A 24,030-nucleotide genomic window follows, 5' to 3' on the forward strand; every position below is an offset into this window, starting at 1 on the left:
AACCTGAGACCCTCCATTTACATCTACATGCAGACAGTGTACCCCCCACCCCCCATTTGCTGTAGTATATGAATAAAATATTTTGTTTTAGTGCATGTATTTTCATTTCTACATTCTTGTGTAGTCACATTAAATTTTATAAGGATATTACATGTTCAAATTTGAACAGGTCCAGTTTCTGGGGGAAGAAATGGGGGAAGGGGATTAGAGAATGACAGGATACACAAAAGTGACACTGGAATACAAAATTAAGCCTTATGAACTTTATGTCCAGTACCTTTGCTCATGCATGAAGTACTGATAAAGGTACTATGTTTCATCTCGGGTAGTTTTAAGATACAAGGTTATAGCAATAAGTATTACTGTGAATTTAGACCACCAGTCCCAATTATGGCCTCATATTTTTATGGGGAGCCTGAAGATACTAAATATACACATGAACATTAATCATATCAATCGAGGAACTGAAAAAACAACATTACAAATAGATGATATAATACTTTTTATTTAGACATGGTTTCTTCTATAGTTTACTTAATGTTCTACAGCACTTTAATTCATTCAAAAATCTATTTATGAGAACATCCTGATGACTGCTGGAGTAATGACGACTTAAGCAGTGATAAATCTAAAAGGTTTCTTAAAATCACCTTGCTCCCCAGCTACACAGCTTGGCCCAGGAGACATTGAATGAGGCACAGGGCGAGCGATTGTAGAGCTCATCACATTAAGCCTTCCTCCACTGTTGTTTCCACTAGCAACGTCAGAAGCACGGAGAGACAAGGGAGCTGAATGCAACAAAAGAGAGAGATCCTTTAGGTGACTATTGGGAAATGAATAAATGCACTGAAGAATCAAAGAAGGCTCCAAGCAGATGATAAATCAATGAAGGCTAAAACCAGATGATAAACCAACAGAGTACCATAAATCTCAACTCTGTGAAGCACGTCTGCTTTTTCTAGCCTGAGCTTCAAAATGAAAGCAGATAATTTGAGGTTATCTGAAGAATAAAAACAGTAACGAGAATCTAGTGGACTTCTAGAATGCATTGTCTCCTTTGTTAAAAACTGAGAATAGATGCAAAATTTAGCTATGATTAATTAAAAGGGCGAAACAGACTGCCCTTTTGCACTAACACTCTGACGACACCCGCGCTCAGGCAGCGTAGCATTCATACACCACAGGCCACAGGAGTGCCGCAAAGCTGTAGTGGTGGCAGAAAAGCTGGCTTTTTGCTGGCTCAAAAAGGACTGGCATTTTGCCACTTCTTTTTGTGTCGCAAAAAGCTGGGTTGGGGGTGTGGTGTGCGGTTGCTGCAGCTTCAACCCAGCATTCAAGGGGCCAGTATCAAGCCACACCTTCAGGGTCATCTGTTTCGGCCCTCAGTTAAAAATCATAAGCTTTATTTACATCAGTTGAATATCAATGGAAGCCAACTATTATCTATAAAGGTATATTTAGATAGGAGAAATGGTAAGGATAAGTTTTAATTAGTGAGCTTGTTTGGTGAAGAGTTTATTCTGAAAGGCTATTTTAGTTTCAGGGTATTATGTAATGAAAAATATATAATTAAAAAGGTCATTTCTTTTAACAATGATTTAAAAAAAAGCCAAAATGTAAATTGTAACATTTCCTTGAACATCCCAGAAAGCCAGAATGGGGTAGTAGTGACAGTGGCAGATAATGACTGGGAGACTTCCCAAGTTCAAATCACCACTAACTGTGAAGTTCACTAGTCACTATCACTCCTTTCAACTTCCTTCACAGATCTATTGTGAAGAAAAAATGAAGGCAGAGAAGAAAAGAGAACTGCTTATGATATTTTTAGGTGTTTAGAAGAAATGTGAGGTAAAAATGAAATAATTACTCAAATTTTATTTATCTCACATACTTGTATGGTCATTATGAAAACAGTATGTGAATAGGTAGAACACCTTATTAACATCGTATGATAAAAGCAACAGTTTAAAGATATTTAAAACATCTCTAGGAGAATCTGTGGTGTCTCTGATTTTCCTTGCTCCAGAAAGTTGGCATAATGAATACATTCATGTTATGACATAATTAATGTATACTTTGACAAATCTGAGAAAATGTAAGCTACTCTTTTGCACACTCAGTCAAATTTCTACTGCCTCTTCTGAGTTTTTGGGAAGACATTACCTGTTGCAAATGTGTTTCCTACAAGTTGCACAGGCAAAGCAAGTGGTCTCACTATGTTCTTATTCCGTGATAAATCTTGAATTCCACTTAAATTAACAGCAGAGGAAGATTGTGCTTGACTGAATACCGAGGAGTCTGTCAAAGAGATTGTCGTAACTAACTACTTGGTCAAATCTACAGACATAGTTTTACCCTTAGAAGCCATTACAAAACTGAGAGTTTATAAAATAGTCTCCTCTTCATCATTTATACTGCATTCCCCGTATTCAAAGCATAAACTATTTCAAAAGCAAATTCAATAATAAAATAACTTATTTGTTGACAAGTACTACAACAACAAAAATGTATCTTAGGACAACTTACTGACAAGTACTCCAACAAAAAATTGTATCTTAGGACACCAGTCCTACAATCCTATGTAGGCCTGCTTATAAGAAAGCCCCACTGTGTTTGGTGGGGCTTATTCCTATATAAGTGAGCATAAGACTGCTGCCTAAACTCCTACATCTGGTAAAGCAGATACAATATTCCTTTCACAAATTTGTAAAACATCAGTAAAATACATGTTCTCAGAGGAGTAAAGACAATGGAAAAGCCAAGATCAGAATTTGCACGTTTTTGATAATCAGGTTTCTCATTCTTCTTAACTACTGTATATATCTGTGTATAAGTCAACCTCATGTATAAGTCAAAGGCAGATTTGGAGGCAAAAATTATGGATTTGGTATGACCCACAGATACATCAAGGGTAAGCATTAGGGGAATGAAACAAAAGATGTAAAGGACAAACCAAAGGAAAACAATGCCCTAAAACCTACAAAATTCCAGCAGCCATACTTGTTGTGCTTACCCTGAAGGCTGGATGGATGAGGAGGGAACTACAAGAAATGGTGGCTGTGCAATGTGAGGAGAGGCCACCACGCATGGGGTTTTTGGGGGGCTAGGAAAATGCGCACATGTCAAAAAGGATGTAAAGACAAAGCAAAGAAAATGGCAACTACATTAGCAGTGATTACAACCTTTAACTTTAATGTGGTAAATTTGCCTGATTTAAACCCAGAAAAACTGTCAAATGTCTTATTCAAATCCTTCAAAGCTGGATTTTTCTGAGTGCTTCACCAAAGAGCCACCGCCGCCACCGTTTTCCTGCCCTTCTTCTTCTATGTGTTCCTGGGATGAACTAAGCTCTTGCCTTTCACCACAGAAGAGAATTATGTTTTTGTTTTTTGTTAGAGTTAAGTAAAGTACTTACATTGACCCAGGGGTAAGTGAACCCAGACTTTTGGGGTTGATCTTTGACAAAAAAAAATTCTAGACTTATACATGGATATATATAGTGTAACAATTTTAAGCACCTGAAGGAAACATAAATATCATCCTCAATATAAAAACTAGAGAAATTCTGAAGCAAACTATTTGCCCAAAACGAGTCAGGGAACAGATATCTAGGATGGAAGTATGCAGACATATCTCCCCATTTCTACTTAAGTAGTGTTGAGTTCTGCAACATAACCAGAGCTTAGAAAACTTACTTCTTTAGACTGCAGTCCCCAGGATCTCCCACCCAGCAAGGCCACTGCTCATGCTAGCTGTGAGATTCTGGGAGTTGTAGTACAAAACTCTGAAATTCTGTTGAAAGCTCTGCTTGACTAATGACGATATTGGAACAGATGGAAACACTGATATAATGGTTGGGCTATTTGTATTCTGAAACCTTACTACCTAAGAACAGAAACTTGTACTGGCCTCAGCATATAAGAGGATCTGATTCAGAATAGACAACATTTTAGTGTTTCCTAGCAGCTTAGCTCGCCTTGGTTATTTCTCCAAAATGTGGTGGCTGTTCCATTAAGTTCTTCATACCTCTTTAATGCCAGAACAGGTTCTCTTCTTTGTAGCATGTCTTCATTGTTGTCACAAATTGTCAGTCCAGATGAGGGTAATCTTACATTCCTACCTAGCAAGCTAATGGGTAGTCCTACAACAGTTTCTACTCTTTCAGTGTCTTTCTACTCTTTCAATGTAATCTAGATGTTATTGTGGTTTTATGCTTGTAATCCCGCTTCGATCCATTGAGAGAGGCAGGAAATAATAATAATAATAATAATAAATTTTATTTCTATTATTTCAGCTGTTTGGGTTCCTCAAAATCAGAACCTTTTAACATAATGTCATCCACAATTAGGGGTGTGGAACTGGGTGGACAGATTTAAAATCAATCACCAAAAGAAAATTCTAATTTAATTAATCAATTTAAATATAGTTTTTCCCCAGTGCACCTTCACGTATTTTGAACAATGATACAAATCTGATCATCAAAACATGTTTATTTGCATGTCAAAAGAGCAATTAATTAGATTTAAGAGTGTGTAATTTTTGCATATATTTTTATTAATTTAGGGAAGATTTAAGAATATCAGTTTAAACTAAATCTCATCACAAATGCACCAATTAAACCTTACTTTTATCTATGGCAAACTCTGTCTATGAAAACTCATGCTGCCAACTTCTTTCTTTCAGTTAGTCTCGAAGGTGCTACAAGATCACTCTACGTACTGATTCTACAGACTAACACGGCTATATCTTTGAATTCTACCCCTACGAACAAATCTTGTAAAGCTAGTTCTTAGGTTCACATGAGTCAGAAACAATTGAAGGCACACAACAACAATATGAATGATAGGAAGTACATCACTCATACAAACAAAACAGCAATGATGCCTACAGCCAATTATTAGGACACCCATCTGAACAAGCAGGAACCTAGTAAGTCAACACTTAATGTAGGTTTTTGTATCACTGGTATTTAACTTCTGAAAACTCTCTAAAATACATAAAGGAATGCTGAGGTTGTGTTGGAGGTGTGAACAACAAATGGGGACTTTCTAGCATAACTATTGGATTTGTAACAGATGCATAATATGATACAGAAGATTTTGAAAGTAAATTTACAGTTGAAAGCAGAGAGTGTTCAATGATCAAATTAGAAGGATGGAATATTACTACAATATATGATTATAGCAGCGAGGCTGTTATATGTGCAGAAGTGGAGGAATACAGAGATTCCAGCTCAACAAGATTGGTTAACAAAAGCATTTTGATCATTATTAGGAGTATCTAAGTGATAGAAGCATGTAATATAAATAAGTGAAAGAAGTAAAACTGTATAGTTTATTTGTATAATCATGGGTAGGAAGGTTGGAAGTAATTGTTTTATTTTTCTGTTTATCTTTCTATCTTTATTCTGCCTTTCTTTGGCTATTTTTATATTACTGTCTTTATTTGTATTTGGTTGCTATTTAAAATCTTTATAAAAATATTTTTAAACACTTATGTAAGTTTAATTGATCCAATAGGTCTTGAATTTAGCCCATCGTTTATTAAACTAAGTCATAGATGTTACATAGATGTTTCACATTTTCTTATTCATATTTGCAAACTGCCAGCGGTATGCTGCCCTTAAAACATGCAGAGTTATATGGCAGTCACTTGCTATTCCAAGGTTTTTTAAACTGTTATTCTTCTTATTGTACTTGTGTGCTTTGAAGTTGTTTCCAACCTATGGAGACCATAAGGTCATGGGGCTTTCTTTGCAAGATTTGTTCAGAAGTGGTTTGCCTTTGCCTTCCCCGAGGCTAAGAGAGTGTGACTTGCCCAGCGTCACCCAGTGGGTTTATGTTGGGACACGAACCCTAGTCTCCAGAGTCATAGTCTAACACTCAAACCACACCATGCCACTATTATTTATGGAAAAATCCCACAAGGAAACAAAGAGGGAAGCAGACACAAAAAGCACTAAGGGAACAAATGGATCTAGTCAGTGAACTGGGAACTCAAAGGCCAGAGTTTAGACTACTTGGCCATTATATCATTTTACCTGCTCCCCAACCAAAGAAAATAAGTTTTAAAACTTTCATATTTTTATTTCAAGAGTAACTAAGTGTATGCTGTTCTTAAATTGTCTACAACTGGATCTCATATTTGATTATCTCACTGTCATTTTTGTTCATAGAATGAACAAGGAATAGATGCTTGCTTGCTTTTTCATGTTTACCTGTTGGTGTTGTTGTGTGCCTTCAAGACATTTTTGACTTATGGTAACCCCAAGAGAAACCTATCATGAGGGTTTCTTGGCAGGATTTGTTCTGAGGTGTTATGTCCTTGCCTTCCTTTGAGGTTGAGAGAGTTTGATTTGCCCACGGTCACCCAGTGGGTTTCATAGCCAAGCTTGGAATCAAACCCTGGGCTCCAGAGTCATAGTCTAACTCTCAAACCACGCACATTAATTCATGAAACTATAAGTAAGGTTTAAGCAGCACATTTATGATGAGATTTAGTTTAAACTGATAATCTTAAATGAAAGTCAAGAGATATTTGTAATTTATTTTATATATGTATTTAAAATAAATTTATATATAATTATAATTATACATTTATATATAAATTTAACATGTCACTTTTCTTCCAGAAGGGGACCCAAAGGGGCTCACTGATAAAATACTTTTAAAACTTTACAATAAAAATTAAAAAAACAATTAAAATCATATTGCTAAAACCATATAAAATCATATAAAGCATAAATAAAATAAGTTCTGCAACTTATAAATTGCATGTTTGACTTTCTTTAAAACAGAAAAGTTGTGCGTAATTTCTCTTGTGTAGAATTTTGATTTTTTTAGGACAACTACATAATCCCGATGTTCCTCTTCTTTTACAAGTGACTTGTTTAACCTCAAGGTTATATTTTAACATTGGCTCTGTCTTTCCCTTTACAGCTGATATTCCAACATGTCTAAAATTGTTGTGACCTAACAGTGAACTTTTCCTGGTAAACAAAGTAAACTGGATTTTACTGGATAAATTAATCTGAGAAAAGTAAACAAGCCATGCTTGCTTTTGAAAATAGTGGGAGAAAGCAAAAGGAAGGAGATTGCTCCCAAAACATGCTCTGCTGATACTGTTGCTGTCGTGCACCTCCAAGTTGTTTCCAATTTATGGAAACCTTAAGGTAAATCTATTGTGTGGTTTTCTTGGCAAGATTTGTTCAGAGAGGGTTTGCCTTTGCCTTCCTCTGAGGCTGAGAGAGTATGACTTGTCCAGGTTCACCTAGTGGGTTTCTATGACTGAATTGTAGACCACTACATCACACTGACACTCTCTTCATCTAGAAGATCTTTCTACATACTGATTCTACAGAGTAACACGGGTATATCTTTGAATTATCTCTTGAGCTGTTACACCCAGGGGACAATGCAACACTTAACAGGGGAGCGGTCTGGGGCTGGCGGGGGTAACACAAAGAGGCAGAGAAGGATTTGCCAACTGGAATACTCAAAATTGGAGAATGGACAGGATAACTTAAATTCATGTGTCAAGGCTAAAGGAAATACAAAATGTTCAGATTTGAGAAAAACAGGTGCAGCTCCAAATATGCCCAAGGAATCTGAAAACTTCACCTCCAGTTTTCCAGAATTACTCACATTTGGGTTAGTTGATATTTTTAGTCCAATTTTATTTGTTACAAAGTGTATTTAATTCACAAGTGAGTAAGACATGAATTCATCATTTCCAGTTCTGTTGCTTTCCTCACATGAAGAACAGTGAGTGTGAACAGGAGTTCCCAATTGAACAGAGAGTGACAACATGTGAAGAAGCATTCCTGTTCAGTCTTGTCATTCTGTTTCTGTTTTTGTTTTTATGTTATTTGAATTAGTTATTGTTAATTATTCAGAATTACTTACTGGGGAGGGGAAAAAAGCATGCAAATGTCCAAAATAAATTACTAAAAATAAAAATATAGGTTTCTACAGAAATCTTTCATTTTGTTCAGCTATGTTACTCTCAACAACCTATTCGTGGACTTTCTACATATTTCTGAGAATAATATGATGCATATTTGCTGAAAGCTTATACATCTACCAGAAGGTTTGTTTTGCTTTTTAAAAAAAGTTTGGCAACTGTGACCTCTGAAGCAAACAGTGATACAGAAGAACAAATCAAACAAAAGAACAATGAGTCAATAAAGGACGACGGCACAGAAAGTAACTTTACTGACTTGGTAGGTGTAACCCAAGACAAAACTATGTCTATATTAGATTACTCATTATCACAGATAAAATGACTTCTCTTCTGACTACATGTTTCTATGCCAAGAAACTTCAAAGCCAATATTTCAAAAAATAAAAATGTAAACATTCTTTGCCTTCTGTTTAAACATTTGTAAGCTGGTTCAGAAGTTTAAGTGTCAATATAAGAATGATTCCTGTTGCATTAAAGTATTATCCAACTAGGGAGAGACTACAATTGACTACTAAACCTCTGAGATCTGAATACATCTGCTCCTAATTTTTATAACTTTTATAACACTGCAGGTACAGTTACAACAAAATTTTAAATGTAAGCAGCATTGTTCTTGGTACAAAGTGCTAAAGCAGTCCAAGAAATTATGATGGGTAAAAGTATAACTTCTATCTGGCCAATATATATTGGTTTTGGAGCATTCAAATGGCAAAGAACTCTTTATTGGCATTCTGAACCATATAGGATATATCTACATTTTAGAAATAATGTTGTTTGACACCACTTTAAGAGCTGTAGCTCCATCCTATGGAGCCCTGGGATTTTTAATTTTGGAGGTGAATGTGACTTGCCCAAGATCATCCAGTGGGTTCCCATGGCTGAGCAGAGATTTGAACCTTGGTCTCCAGAGTTGTAGCCCAAGGCTCAAACCACTACGCTGGCTCTCTAACATTTTAAATATTGGGCACAAAAAGATAGTCTTCCAACTTGACTATAAGGAGCCTCTTCCTAACATATAAGTTGCAGTCCACCAAGTGTGACCATGCAGCTGTAGCCTTTTGTGGCAATTGTCTCTTCATGTGATTACAGTTGTGTGTGGGGAGAGCAGGGCTGAATAGGTCGGAAAACCTCAGCTGTTGAATCTTCACCATCTCCACTATCCAGACAGGCAAGATCTGAAGCAGACAGCCTGATCAACATGGAAAAGCTCCCTATCCCACCCCAAGTTTCAACATCATATAAATGGATATAGAAGAAACTCCCCCATTCAGACTTTTGCCCAGCACAGGGCCAGTGAGAAGGATGGATCCGCAAAAGGAACTCCAGTCTTTGCTTCATACAACTATAATCACAAGAAAAGCAAATGCCCAATAAGGGCTCCTCTTTTAAATGGACTTTGTGCAGATCTTCTTCATACTGCAATGAATGCATGTTGGACCTTGACCACACTTGGCCAGGTTTTTTCTTTGGCTGTGAGCAACTCTACGACATGTGATCATGTGAAGCCTAAATGGTAGCACAGTTACAAGCATCAGGTCTAGGACAGAATTAATTCTCAGCTCCTACCTGTTTGAGTAAACCCTGGCTTGTATCCATTAGCTGCTCCACTCTCAGGGGTCAAGGACGGAGATGCTGATGAACTAGGTTTAGCAGAATGGCTAGTAGCAGAAGATTGCCTGCTTCTACATTCTGCAAGTGAAGCAGCTATAGTACATATTAAGGCAGCCAAACTTGACAGTGAGACAACAAAGCATTAACAAATGTTAATTAAGCTCATTAAAAGGTACAAAACACACCAAAAAGAATTCTTACTCAAAAATTAAAAAGGTTATACATTTAACAATAGAGTTCATTCGAATGCAATACTGCTGCAGTGTCACCAAGAGTCATTTCAGCTAAGCAGTCACTTATACCTGATTAGTGTAAGGGGGGAATTCGAGAATAACTTTAAGGTCAAGATGGAATTCTTTGCTAATTTTCTTCTCAAAGGAAGCAACAACTGCTTTTATCAATTTTCTTCCTGCAGCAAAAAATATTTGAAAACTGTGCAGTTTGTGGAGACTTTTCACAGATCAAGACTTATTTTAAGCAAAGTTCACACAGGGGGGGGGGGGGACCCACACACAGAAAACAACATTCTCTGTGCCTGGGGTGTCATTAGGGGATGCCAACCCTAGTGATGCCATTGCTCTCCACAAGAAAGTAATATTCCTATTCAGAAAATGCTATTTCTTGTGCAAAAATACCATATGCAGATTTTACACAGAATAAGTCAACTACAGCATTTTCTGCACAGAAATGCTGTTCTCAATGCACAATAATCACATACAAATCTTGTCCACAGTAAGTTCAAAACTGCAAAGACTCTTAACAGTCCAGGTTTCTTGTCATCAAAAACATGTTTTTCAACTATTTTCCAAATATCTTTAAATGTTCTTTCCATTCGCACATTAAGAAAAACACAGCTTCATAAAAAGAGGGTTAAATACTACTAAGTCTAATACCATCAGCTCATGTTCTGCTAGGCAATGAGATACCAATGATCATATTTATTTCTCTCCTACCTTTGTCTTAAAATTGGTACTCAAGGCAACATAAAACAGCTAAAACTATAATATATGTTTTTGAACAATAAACAATGAACAATGAAATGGGATTAAAGAATTAACAATATTGAAGTGATTTAAAACTACATTTAAAAACATAGACTACCATTGAAAAATAAAAAGCAATTTAAAAATTCAGTCAAAAATAATACAGCACCCTCAGCATATTCTTTATAAACTTGTCATTTTAAAAGTCTGCTGGACTAAAAAGGTCTTTGCTTGCCTATGGAAGGACAGCAGGGAGGGGGCCATTCAATGTAGGAGAGATGTGCAGTAACAGAAGTAAGGGCCTTTGCAAAAATCACATGCAACAAAAGCCATGGAACAATTGCACCCAGAAAGCACACAAGCATGGCTGTAGTGTTCAGAGTCACACATGGGGACTTAGAGGGAAGATGAGGAAGTGACAACACCATGCGCAATTGAACTACAGGAGCAGGATAGAACCAGACAATGGCAGTGAAGGGATGGCTAAGTGACAACCTATGGCAAACTGTCATGGAACCAGCATATAAGAATACTTTCACTCAGCCAATTTTTACTGTTGGCTGCTTGTCCTCTCTCATCTCACCCTTTAGGGGAAAATCACACAGCACAATGAACCTGTTACTTTCTTAACTAATGCTGGCATCAATATACCTGTTACCAATTGCCACAAATTCTTCGAGTACCATGTTTAACCTCAGGCAATCTGTGGTGAATTTCTTCTTTCTATTATCTTTAACCCAGTTTCAGTATCTCTTTGGTGAAGACCACTGAGCAATAGCTTGCTCAGCAAGTAAAGAGGCCTGGATTTTAAATCCCAGTCCATGATCAGCCATAAATCTCAGTCAAATGAATTTGGGCCTTTCTCTCTTTTATTCTCTCAGTCTAACCCATCACATATGGTTCACTTGCCCAAGACCTCAAGAGAGAAATATAAAAATATATTGTAGGACAGGTACAAGAAACAAGAATAGATTTTGGGGTTTTGTTGTGTTAATATGAAGCATCACTTCCTCTATAGCAGGAGTTCCCAAACGTTTTGACTCATGGATCCCTTTTTAGAATCAATTTCTATGGTGGAGCCCCTAAGAGACCTACCCTATGTCTTATAAGTTAATGGTGTTTAGGAGTAGTGTTACTTTTTATTTCTTATCCTTTGATTTCATACAAGTTTTATGTCTTTTATTTTCCTGGAGTGGCCTCGGAGCACCGAAGAAGTGCATGTGGAGCCCTAAGGGCTCCTTGGAGCACAGGTTGGGAATGGCTGCTCTAAAGGAAAGATGGGGAGAACCTTTTTCAGCCTGATGGTTGAATTCATTTTCAGAGAAGTTCTCAGAAGCTACAATCCAATGGTGGGCAGCACAAAAGGAAAAATAGGTGGGACTACAATTAATAGTACATTTTAGATTAAAGCTGTTTCTAGCCATAACAAAGCCTTAAGAAAGTCATTTCAGTCTTTCCCTTAAAACCTGGGAAACCAAGACACCATAGTGTCATGGGGAGGGGCTGTGGCTACCTGGGTAAACTATAGAGCTAGTTTGGGGCGCCAGGTCTCAGGTTTTCCCCTCTTGCTCTAAAGTAAGTTTTAAACCCTACCTCAGTGGAAAATTCTTATATATTTAATATATTCACTCACTATATCATGGTCAATTTAGTGATATATGTGAGAAGGGAAGTAGTTCATGCAAGGCTCCTTCACAAACTAATCTTGTGGGTATATATCTAAAAGTGTGAAGTATGAATGTGATAACTAGGCATTTGAAATGCGGCATATCATGCAAATGCACTTTGGCAGAGAAATACTATAAGCTCCAATTCATACTGAATATTAATTTGGTGGCCATCCCAACTTTGTTGATATGTGACATGTGGAACAGTCCCTTCAGAGGCTGTTCGAGACACTTGAAACCATATGCTACCTTCCACTGACTAACTGAGAAAAGTTTAGGACTCCACCCCTCCACTTTTAAAAAAAGTTAACCAAAAAGGCATTTAATGTTTAATCAAGCTAGATTTACAGTTCTCTAATATTTAACAGAATATTTTTTACCTTTCCAGCATATAAGGGGTCCCTTTGACAGCACACCCTGAGAGGTTCTTACTAGGTAGTACTTTAAGTGCTTCTGCTTCTTTGGCTGAGTGGTGAGCTTCAGATTAATGTGGTTGGAAAATTCAGTGAAATATCGAAATCCTCTTTCTCCACAGCCTATACAGTTTCCAGAAAAACCTAACAGGGGAGGGAGATACAGATTAAGATTCTTCCCTTGGTAAACTGAGAAACAAGCAATTTCATTGCCACCAGCATTGTTAATTATCCATTATTAAACCTTGTGCACCAGTCACCTACCGAGCACATTCTGTGTTTACTAGCATAGTTCTACCACATGCAAACAGCGTGCTAAACAAAAGGGAATAGAAATCAATACCATTATTATTTTCCATGCATCACCTACTTGTGCCGTACAAAGCAGAGGCAGAAAACTGATGGCTCATGGTCTAAACATAGACCCTCAAGGACTCTCAATCTAGGCCTCTGGTAAAAGTGAAAGTTGTAACTTGCTCATGTTTGGTTGTGATCATGGACTGACTCTGCCAGAATTCAACCACAGCTTGAGAAAGTCATTCTTTTGGATAACAGTTCCCACAATCCCCGAGCTAGCACAGCCAATTCTCAGAGATGTAGTTTAAAAAAAACATTTTCCAAACTGTGGTTTCACCCAAAGTAACATGACGCAGTGCAGTATATTTTTTAAAGTAGGCTGACATGTTCTGACTGTAAAATGTGCATCTTCTAAGAGCAGTATGTTTTCTTTTGCTTCAGATTACTAATGTTACTGAGGGGAACAAACCACACACACATACACTTCAAAGGAGAGGAAACTTTCAAAACTGACCACTGACATAGCAATTTTAGGAAAAGTAAGTAGTTTGATGGAGACTTTCACCATCTCTTATGAAGCCATATTTCTCTATTAGGGTTAGAAGGGATGCAAGGGTTTTATCTTTCCCAGAAACAAATGCTCTCTTGAGTTAACTTTAATGTTGCATCAGATTTCCTTGCATTTGCAGAGGCACCCTTTTCACTTTAATATAACAAACTGATTTAGGTGTTCCAAAGGAATGCAACAAAGAAGAAAATATATTTCCTTTCAGATCCATAGAAGTTGATGTAAAAAAGTCATTCAGGTTGTCACAATAGATTCTTCCTCCTACAGGATGTTCTGATACAGCATAAATAAGTAAATATTTGAGGCAAAGCACTTAGTGTCATTAAAAAAAAAGTTGAAAGCTCATCACTCTAAAAAGTACTGTAATTTAAACATAAAAGACTTGGGAAAAGAGGTCAGAGGGTCAAACTAGTTTGCAAGGTGGCTAAATTACATCTTTAATTGGGTTTCCCTGGATATAGTTAGAGCAATATATTTTCCTTGGCCCATTGCAGAATCCCCACTGATTTCAAAGATGTCTTTGTATGATGGGAGAAAGCAAATGAAAGTCAGTAGGTGAGGTATATAACAAAACCATCTCTCTCTGTGATTATAATGTGTTGTTAGGCAATTTGTTCAGTGTCAACATTCCTACAGAAAATGCATCATGGCTAATATAACACTGTCTGTTTGAGCAGTCTAATCAACAGTTTAAAAATAGCCATAGTAAATATATTCAAAAACAAAAAAGGAAATCATTTTAAAATTTCAGTAACATTACTAATTTGAAGCAATAGAAAAACATACTGCCTAAGATGTACATTTTCCTATCAGACCATGTCAGCCCACTCTGCCTGAAATGCTTTAAAATATATTTCACTGCATTTTAATCCAAATTAAATTCAAAGGACAGAATAAACATATGGCCAAAACAACCTTTTCACTTTGTATATATAAAGATGTTTGCTGATGTCCTATAGTAGTTGTGTCCTGTGAAGTTATTGCTGACCTGTGGCAACTCTAAGGCAAACCTATTATGGGGATTTCTTGGTAAGATTTATTCAGATGATTTTTGCCATTGTCTTTCTCTGAGGCTGCAAAAGTGTGATTTGCCCAAGGTCACCCAGTAGGTTTCCACAACCAGAAAGAGAGTCAAATCCTGGGCTCCCATAGTCCTAGTGGAATGCACAAATCGCCACCTGAGAATGAGACTGCACATGAGCAATACTGACTGGCTTTGTATGTTTCTGAACCTCATTTTGAAACTTATTACAGTGCACCCACGTCATACGCGGGTGCACTTTTCGCAGATTTCAGCATACACTGAAAGCCACACTGGGAATAATGGGGCACACACCCATGGAGAACTGGATTGCCAGCCAGGTATAATTTGAGTAGAATTAGCTGTTTAGGGGCTGAACCTCATCAGCAAAAAGGATGGAATGCTTCTCTGCTCTAAACCACCTGCTGTATCATTTACACTGGTGCCTCGGGTTACGAAATTAATTCGTTCCGCCATTCCTTTCGTAACCCGAAAATTTCGTAACCCGAAAAGGCTTTCCGTTAGCACTGGAAAGCCTATAGCTGCACTTTGCAGCATTTGAATTTCGCGCCGAAATGAATTTCGTAACCCGAAAAATATTTCGTAACCCGAAACAGTTTTTGCCAATCCAACTTTTTCGTATCCCGGAAATTTCGTAACCCGATCATTTCGTATCCCGAGGCACCAGTGTGTATCACCAATTAACTTTATCTTATGACAGTAATTTTGTGTCTGTATTTGGTACCAAATAAATTCTTGGGAAGTCCTGGAAACACAGACAGTTCCAAAATGGTACATTGGCAAATGGGGCAGTTCTGCCCAGTTTCTCCCACCCAAGAGTCTCTCACTTCAACCCCTGCATGTACCATTGGCTACTGACATCACATCTGCTTGATCAACCCTCTGGGCAGCCCCTGAGCACCTCTTGTGACTTTAAGGTGGTATTAAAACTGAATCACAGGATTCAGACTTTGTTTAGGGAAGGCCTTTTAAAACAATTACAGGATACCATGATGAAAAAAGAATGTACTGAATTGGCTTATCCTCATTTGTTTTTGGATGGGAGACTGCCAATGAATAGCAGCTGTGGTGGGCTGTATTTCAGAGGAAAAAACTGGCAAAATCACTTCTGAATATTCCTTACCCAAGAAAACCCTATGAAATGCACGGAGTTGCCACAAGCTGACAGGTGACATACATATACACACACTAATCCAGCCTCTGGATATCATATGTTTGTCATGGCATGAAGAATACTGAATGAAAAAAAATCCATTTACCTAAAAGTGCATTTTTTCCATGGTCATCTGGAAGAAACCTCTTGTCAACAGCACAGACTAGAATGTGCTCAGGAAGGTTTGGAGACTTGGCTCCCACCAACAGGAAACCTGCTGGGATATCAATCTGTTCCATACACAGTGATACTAACCGCAAATCTTTGCCTGCTTGACAAAAACCTGGAGAGAGAAAAAGAGATACATCACAAAATATGTATGAGTGATTTATTGCCCTCTGCACTTGTAACAACTATGGAGAATGCTAGTCACTCAGAGCCTAATAATATTTTCCTCCCTCATCTGCCTGTCCTGATTCAACATTTCATCAAGCCCTGTAATGGCCATGGACAAAGGGCACTAGATAAATTAGTGATATATAAAACAAGTGTAGAACCATGAAGAAGGAAAAGAGCTGTTGTACAATACTGCAGAAATGAATCATTGTGTATCATACCTTTTACTTTGCATTTTTATGGAAAACCACTGAAATCGTTTCACAGAGACAGGGAATGGGGCAGCGCAAATAGGAAGAGAATCTGTCCGCCTTCCTTTTATCTTCCCTCTCCCTGCTCTACATACTTCTTTATTTCAGTCCAACTGAAGCCATATTCAAGTGGGCTGGAGTCCAAGAAAGCTAATGCTAAATAAAACCTGTTAGACTTTACAGTGCCACAAGAATCTTTGTTGTTTTTGCTGCAACCAATTATTATGGCTCTACCACCCTGGATTCTAGTCTGTGGAGAGGAGACAGCGATATATTCTGATTCAATTGTTCCTGGCCTCTTCATATTAACAGACAAGGTCTGAAGTAAATCTGTAGCCATATTCAGCAGCAGGTAGTTACAAGACTCCAAGGTCTCATTGTGCCAGGTCTATCCTTGAGCAGGTCACATTAATCCCTTTCAGACATGCTCTTCAGCCCTTCTCTGTTGCAATGGGAAGATCAGGCATGGGACTGAAACTCATGCACCCACCTCTTCTTCACACCCTGGAATGTGAACACCTGAACAAAGTTTAAGAGGATCTGCAGACAAGAGCCACTTTCCACATTCATATAACCCTCTGGATGAGAAATCACTGGAGTACATCAAATATTCATGTTAGCATGCATGCCATCAACATGTTGGAGTCATCAGTGCTTGACAATGCATCAACCCATACATTGTTAAGATGGGAGGGAATATCTTTGGGAAAATCCATGTAGACAGCATTCATCCCTCACCTACATTTAGACATAGTAGCCAACACACCACACACTACAATGCTTTCAACAGGATATACATTTGGATTCACACCTGAGTTTGGATACCAATAAAGTGCCTCACAGCTTGAATGTGCATCTGAATTGCCCCTGCTTCCTAATCTACAAACTAGCGTTCAACAAGCTAGTGTATTCCAGAGTCCTCTCATCCCAATAGACATAGCAATGCTATTCCAGTAACAACTTCCCATTCACCACTCACCTGGCCCAGTCCTTTTAAACTGCAAGAGGCTAGTGTTGTAGTGGTATCAGGACTCACAGGGCTGAAATGTCAGGACATTTTTATTGGCATAGATAATGACATCTTCTGTAACCATCTACAGTACTCTGGTTTTTATTCCCCAAGTGTAGCTGCAATACTCACATAGTAACTACAAGGACAGACTGGTTTTCCCAGTAACAACACACACTTGTGTGTAGACACACACTTATCAGAACTCAGGAAAGCTACTTTTTTGAACTACAAATTCCATAATCTTCCAGTTGGCTGGTTGGGAGATGCCCAACTTCCAGAGAGCCAACATGGTGTAGTGGGTTGAGCGCTGGACTACGACTGTGGAGACCAGGGTTCTTTTTTGCCATTTTATATAAGAGACACCATTTTACTACACCACTGTATTTAATTTGACTTGAGGAGCTCCTGATTTTTGTACCCATGCAGAGGTGGTGGTCCAGGAGCCAAACCCCAGTGTATATCAAAGTCACACTGTAATGCTTAATTTAGATTTTGCCAGATCTTTGAAATCTTGAACATATGTTATGAGGAAGAGTGAATGGAATTACATGGCCCCTTAATATTTTATGACTAATCTGTTTTTAGTCACAGAACTTTAGTAGTTCAAACCAAATGACAGTCTGTTACAAATAGTCTGGCCACATTATAAGCTGGAGTTTCCCATTCTGCCACAGCTTGGCACATTGCATTGTTGCAGTCTACATAAAGTTATCTCTCTATGTGGTTAAGAGCCAGTGAAGCATAGTGGTTTGAATGCTGGACTAGAACTCTGAGAGACTAGGTCATGAAAATCCACTCAAGTGACCTTAGGCACATCCCATTCACCCTTCCTCAGAGGAAGGCAAAGGTAAACCCCCCTCAGAACAAATATTGCCAAGAAAATCCCATAATGGGTTCTCTTTAGGATAATCTCAAGTTAGGAACCACTTTAAGACACACAACAATAAAAATGAACCTCTAGGGGAATAGCTACTAGGGACAAAATGGGGACATTTCCCTCCCAAATAAGAATTCTGTCCTCCTCATGAAATTTTCCTTCAGCACCCAAATATATAACAATGCAGAGAGTGAGCCACATCTCGAACTCATTATATTTTCTGTGTTCCTACTTCCTTGCTAACTCTGCTTGCCTCTTTTCTTTGGATACCTAAGCTGTATTTTTAAATGCTAGCTTATGAAGAGCCAGTGTGGCATAGTGATTTGAGTGCTGAACTAGGACTGTGGAGACCAGAGTTTGAATCCTGGTTCAGCCATAAAAACCCACTGGGTGACCTTTGGCAAGTTACATTCTCTCAGCCTCAGAGGATGGCGATGGCAAATCCTCTCAGAAGAAACTTGCCAAGAAAGCCCCATGACTGGTTCACCTTATGGTAATCATAAGTCGAAAATGACTTGAAGGCAAACAACAACAGCTGAAGTTTAAGTTATTGCAGTGCTAGAAACTTGGGGGTAATTAAAGAAAATTTATTTGGGGGGGAGAATTCTTATTTGTGGGTTAATGCCTCATTTTGCTTCTCCTGTAGCTATTCCCCTGCTATCCTCTAAAAGACAGAGAGAAAATGAAGCAAATAGTTTTTTGTGGGTTTTTCGGGCTATGTGGCCATGTTCCAGAACAGTTTCTTCCTGACGTTTCGCCAGCATCTATGGTTGGCATCTTCAGAGAATGAAGCAACACAGCTACCTCTCTCCCTTTAGGTACACTGTTGGGGCCTGGCCATGGTGATTATTATGAAGGGCATCTGGATTACAAAATTTACCACCACGCTACTATAAAGGGCCATCTACTTCTCAAGATTTAAAGGATTCTGTACAAGGAAAGCTGTGTCACATCAAAACTCATACCTCCTTGTGTTTTAAGTCCCCAGTGGAAAGGGAAGCAACTATGCAGCAGGATTAAGTCTAGGCCAAAAGGAAATCAAGCATAGTTCCCAGCCCGAGTGCCTGAAAGCTAAGTGTCTGAGTCTCACTCAATGCGGCATCAGAAGAATGGCAGGAGAGGAGTAGCACATATTTAAAGTCCCTGGTCCTGCTATTTATTTAAATTTATAGTGGGGGAGGGAGCCAGGAGTCTGTTTTCCATAGGTCAGGTTATACAGGAAAGCAGTCCTACTCTGGGTCATGTTGGCATCTCGTATATCCCAGACATGTGATATCCATTTTATTTATAAGAATGATAAAGATGAGTATACATTGTATCCTTTAACATAAAAATAGCATCATCTTTTTGATCACTGAAAGATTTCTGTTGAATTTGGAAAAAGCTCTTGAAAATGTTGAAAACATTCACTTTTCTATCACATATCAGAAAACTGTTCATCAGTTTAGTGGGCCATATTGAACATTAACTCTCCTAATACTAATATTTGTTATTATTTTTATTTATTGTATGTTTTTGTGGTGTGAACATTCCCTTGAAAGACCTCTGATGTGCCAGGATATTTATATAATTAAAAAATGAGATGGCCAAACATGCAATATAGTCATTGACAGCTGTTCCAATGTGGGACACGTAATTTCTGTCCTCTTTATTCAGATTGGGGATTTCTCAAATCAAGCTTTACACCATTGGGAACCAGTAAGGATTACTGCCATGGTACATAAAAGAGCAGAGCCATGGCCAGAGGCACCCAGAGATGACAGGTAAGAGAAGCAAATACCGCAAGTGATAACAAAACAGCATGGAGATCCTGATGTCATCATTATTCTACCGCATTTGTGAGGAGGGGGCTTGTCAGAAGGACCATTAATTTTTTTAGGTTCAAAATTATATTACATTTGGCTTTTACAAAGCAATCCAGTCTAAGTCCATTCTAAACACTGTCTTAACTTGTCTATGACAAGCTTACATTAACACAAAAATGGAAGGCTGAAAACATCATAGGGCATTTATGCTTTTTCCAAAAAAGAGAAAATGCATCACCTCCCCCACAGCAGAAGATGACAAAAGAGGTTAGAGATTTGCATGAAGTTTGTATGTACTTATTTATATGTACAAATGCAAATAATTGCTACAATTTAAATAGAAAAACAATACAGTTCACTATAGTGCTGCCTGCAGTTTACCATCCAGGTGTTAACTACTGATGGGCAACTTCAAGACCCCTGTTCTTGCTTCTTATTATTCCTTGTTTTGAAAGTAGTCTGGCTAGCCCTGCAAACAGAAGACTGCCTCTATGCCTCTACACATGGGCCAAGTTCGAAAAGGTGGGCATTTATGCACTGTTAAAAAAACCTGGTCTGTAAATCTCTGCCACCATATTATCACTGGGCTAGTTGATCAATGCCCACCTTCTTCCCAGCACCATTCAACAGGATCTAGTGCCTTTAAGCTATTTAGGTTTCTAAAAGGAAATGCTTTTAAAAATAAATATGCTTGAACAAATATTATACAGGTGAGGTACGGTATATATTATATAGTTATCTTACAAAAATACAACTCTGAGAATATATGTGTGCATGCATGCTGAATGAAAATAAGTGTGGTCTGTAAGCACTGCTCCTAACTGAATTTTTTTTTTCAGTATTAAGGGGTTATGTTCAAGCATAATTATTTTTAAAAGCATTTCCTTTTAGAAACCTAAATAGCTTAAAGGCACTAGATCCTGTCTGCTCTTGGAAGCTAAGTAGGGTCAGTTTTGGTTAGTACTTGGATGGGAGACTGCTAACAAATACCAGGTGCTGTAGGCTATATTTTAAAGGAAAGAAGTGGCCAAACCACCTCTGAGTCCTCCTTGCCTAATAGAACCCTATGAAATTCATGGGGTCACCATAGGCAAATTGAAGGTGCACACGCACACACATAAACACTTCTTTTAAAGGAAGGCACATTCAAATTCCCATTTTTGTACATGTTAATTTCTTTAACATTCATTCTCCACAATTTTATTTATACTCCACCTTTTCCCCAAAGCTGAGATTCAAGATGCCTTTATTTTTCCTCTCCCTCTTATCTATTTTCAGTTGTCACTATCTCTGAAAAATATGAGCTCTTTCTAATGAGACTTATCACCAATGTATTGTTAGTATTTATTGCTGCTATTGTTGTTACAGAGGGTACTAACTGAAAAACAACTTTATGTCTTATTGCCATAAGGCATGGAAGGTTCATCTCAACTTCTCCATTATCCAGCAGTGCATTAAATACTTCACTGACAGGAGAAGCTAGTAAGTTATATGACGGATATCCTCTACAGGGCAAGCAATATCCTAGGGAATGGCATATGATTGAAAAGCACAGTAGAGGCAATATTTTGGGAACAGTTACATGAATTATTCAACTATGTCACAACAATTTTAAAATGTTACCTTTCTAATGGCCATTTTTTTTAGACAAAGGAGGGAGAAATTGAAAGAAGAAAAATGTTGACAATTTTTAATGCATCATATTCATTTGTTTTCTACTTATAAAAAAAGCTCCAAGAGTAGCCTATATATGTTCATATTGCTTCTTTAATTTTTATTGTTTAACTTATTTTATTATTCTTAATTTATTTTACTTATCTCCTACAGCTGAAACTTAAACCTGGACTTTGGACTTCCCCTTAAACTTTGGGAACATCAAAGGCACATAATTTAATTAGATTCTTTAGAGTTAAATATTGAACAAGTTCCCCAGTTTGGCAGCCTAGTCATTTTAGTCAACATTAGCCATTAGCTGCTGTTGTTTTAATGTGGACCACAGTGTTATTTTCCTGAGGAAGGCAACAGAGTTTGTTTGCACTTCCACTATTGTCTCAGCAAAGACAGTTAAGCATCTTGGACCAGGGATTTTATTCTTAGCTCAAAGCAAGAGATAATTAAGGGATGCAAACCTGCTTCTCTGAAGTAAAATATCTTGCATTTTCTTCCAAAGAAATGCAAATAGAGCTTGCAGGAGCCATTCATTAGCCTATATTCCCTTTGCTTTGACTGGACAAATCATGATTTGGGGTTTAAGTGCCTGCTGGTTTTCAACACTGAATCAACATCCCCCACCCCCCAGTTTTAACAAAAGTCTCCTTAAATTATATCAAAGTCCTTAATTAGGTAACACAAAATAAAAGCATTGGTCCTATTAAAAATATTGGCAGACTAAGGATTTTCTTGCCTTGTGGAATGAGCAGCGTAGCTTCCTTTGCTTTTTGTATTTTAAACTATTGTAATCAGAACATTTTCAAGTTCTGCATTTAACATTTAACATGTTGGGATCAGTTCAAGTCTTATGTATTTAGAGATATTAAATTTCTCTGTGTTGGTATCAGTAAAATCTAAAGCCAGTGTTTCCTACCTTTTATCCAATCTAAGTAGCTGCTGGCAAAACACTCATATTCACAAGAGACATACAAATTTATCACTCGTTCACTGGCCCCATACACATGCGTCCGTGTATGTGTGTATGTATACACACAAACAAAATTTCCCATTATTGCTATTACTACTATTATTAATTAGTATCAGAAGCAGTAGACGCCACTGTTCAAAGTGCTTGATTTGTCCCACATATTTCATAAATACCTAAGGAACAAATATTTTTGGAGATGATAACACAGTGAAATAGTAACTTTCACATGTTTCAAGGGGCCAAATCAATTATATTGATATATCCTCTTTGCTTCAAGGAAACTGTAAAAATGATTTTATACAGACTCAGCTGCACACAATGTTTGCTAAAATGACTGCTACATTTTCAGGTGAAAGAGTTTAAAGTTCAGTATAGTATTATTAAACAAAGTGGTGGTGGATTCCACATATAAAACTGCTATAGGGACACACGCTAATTTTGAATGAATCTATCCAGTGACTTGCAAAGTGATAAAAACATTAATAAATAATTAACCAGAAAAATATTTCTGTCTGCCCAAGAAATTGGGATTTTTACAGACAACCAAATCTATTTTTATGCTATACTTATCTCCCATCTGAAAACAACAGAACTGACCAGCTAAAAAGGAACAAATTTAGCCAGCACAGCTGTGAAAATACAAACAAAAGCAAAGATTGCTGTGTAAAGCAAAGATTGTCTTTCTCTCCCTTCTCACTCACTGTATCTTAGCAGCAACAATTAACATCCCCTCTGTGGGGTACAGACCTGGTATTGTGCTGCTTTAAGATAAGGAATCTGCATAAGGGATTACCTATTAAGATTTACATAAGAATTGCAGTTCACAGTCCCTTCTATTTGTATCTTCACAGCAGCTGATCAGGTATTAACTATCTGCCTATCTAATTGCCTCTGAAATTGAGGTCTGATTTCTTGCAGTGCAGAAAAAAAGAACAGTTTACAACCAGACAACATGAGTATCATTATTTGTGTTTCATAAATATCCTGAGTGCCTTTTTAAAGACACCAGTCACTGACAGCCACAAGGGTCATGGGAAACTGAACAAATGGTGCGTGATTATAAAAATAATGTGCAAATTTGACTTGTACTACAACACCAATGAAGTCTCACAAACAGGAGCACAGCATAATAAAAAATAGTTGCCTGCATGTATTCTTTTCATAAACAATTTTATACTTATATTGAGAACTCTTGATATATTCCATTAAACACTCAATATATTCTATTAATCCTACAAAGCATTCCAATTGTGGATGTAAAGAATTTTTGTTACTGAAAATCTCAGAATAAACTTTACTACCACTTCATAATGAAGCATCCAAGAGTTTTTACATTTTAGTTCCTAATCTAGTTAGCAAAAGGTAACATTTTCCATCTGAGGAACAAGCTAAACTGAGGAGTTCTTGTGGGGGGG

At 37.6% G+C, this 24,030-nt stretch overlaps 1 protein-coding gene across 11 annotated transcripts in view; it reads right to left on the bottom strand.

Moving 5' to 3' along the window:
• Positions 1–24,030, bottom strand: part of LOC121917279 (GREB1-like protein) — a 148,398-nt gene that overhangs the window by 82,954 nt on the left and 41,414 nt on the right. For 6 of the 11 annotated variants that reach the window (XR_006100994.1, XM_042443070.1, XM_042443072.1 and 3 more), the window contains exons 5-9: positions 15,803–15,979; positions 12,604–12,780; positions 9,529–9,651; positions 2,164–2,298; positions 651–788 (exon numbers count right to left, since the gene is read on the bottom strand). Coding sequence is in view for 10 of the 11 variants with exons in the window: in XM_042443070.1 (XP_042299004.1) it covers positions 651–788; positions 2,164–2,298; positions 9,529–9,651; positions 12,604–12,780; positions 15,803–15,979 (750 nt within the window). In the remaining variant the exon portion in view is untranslated. Of the gene's footprint in view, positions 1–650; positions 789–2,163; positions 2,299–9,528; positions 9,693–11,207; positions 11,363–12,603; positions 12,781–15,802; positions 15,980–24,030 lie in introns of those variants that run through there. The other 5 variants (XM_042443073.1, XM_042443078.1, XM_042443077.1 and 2 more) reach the window with 5 other exon arrangements.

This window comes from Sceloporus undulatus, unplaced genomic scaffold (genome assembly GCF_019175285.1).
Source record: "Sceloporus undulatus isolate JIND9_A2432 ecotype Alabama unplaced genomic scaffold, SceUnd_v1.1 scaffold_14, whole genome shotgun sequence".
In the NCBI taxonomy this organism is placed as follows: Eukaryota; Metazoa; Chordata; class Lepidosauria; order Squamata; family Phrynosomatidae; genus Sceloporus; species Sceloporus undulatus.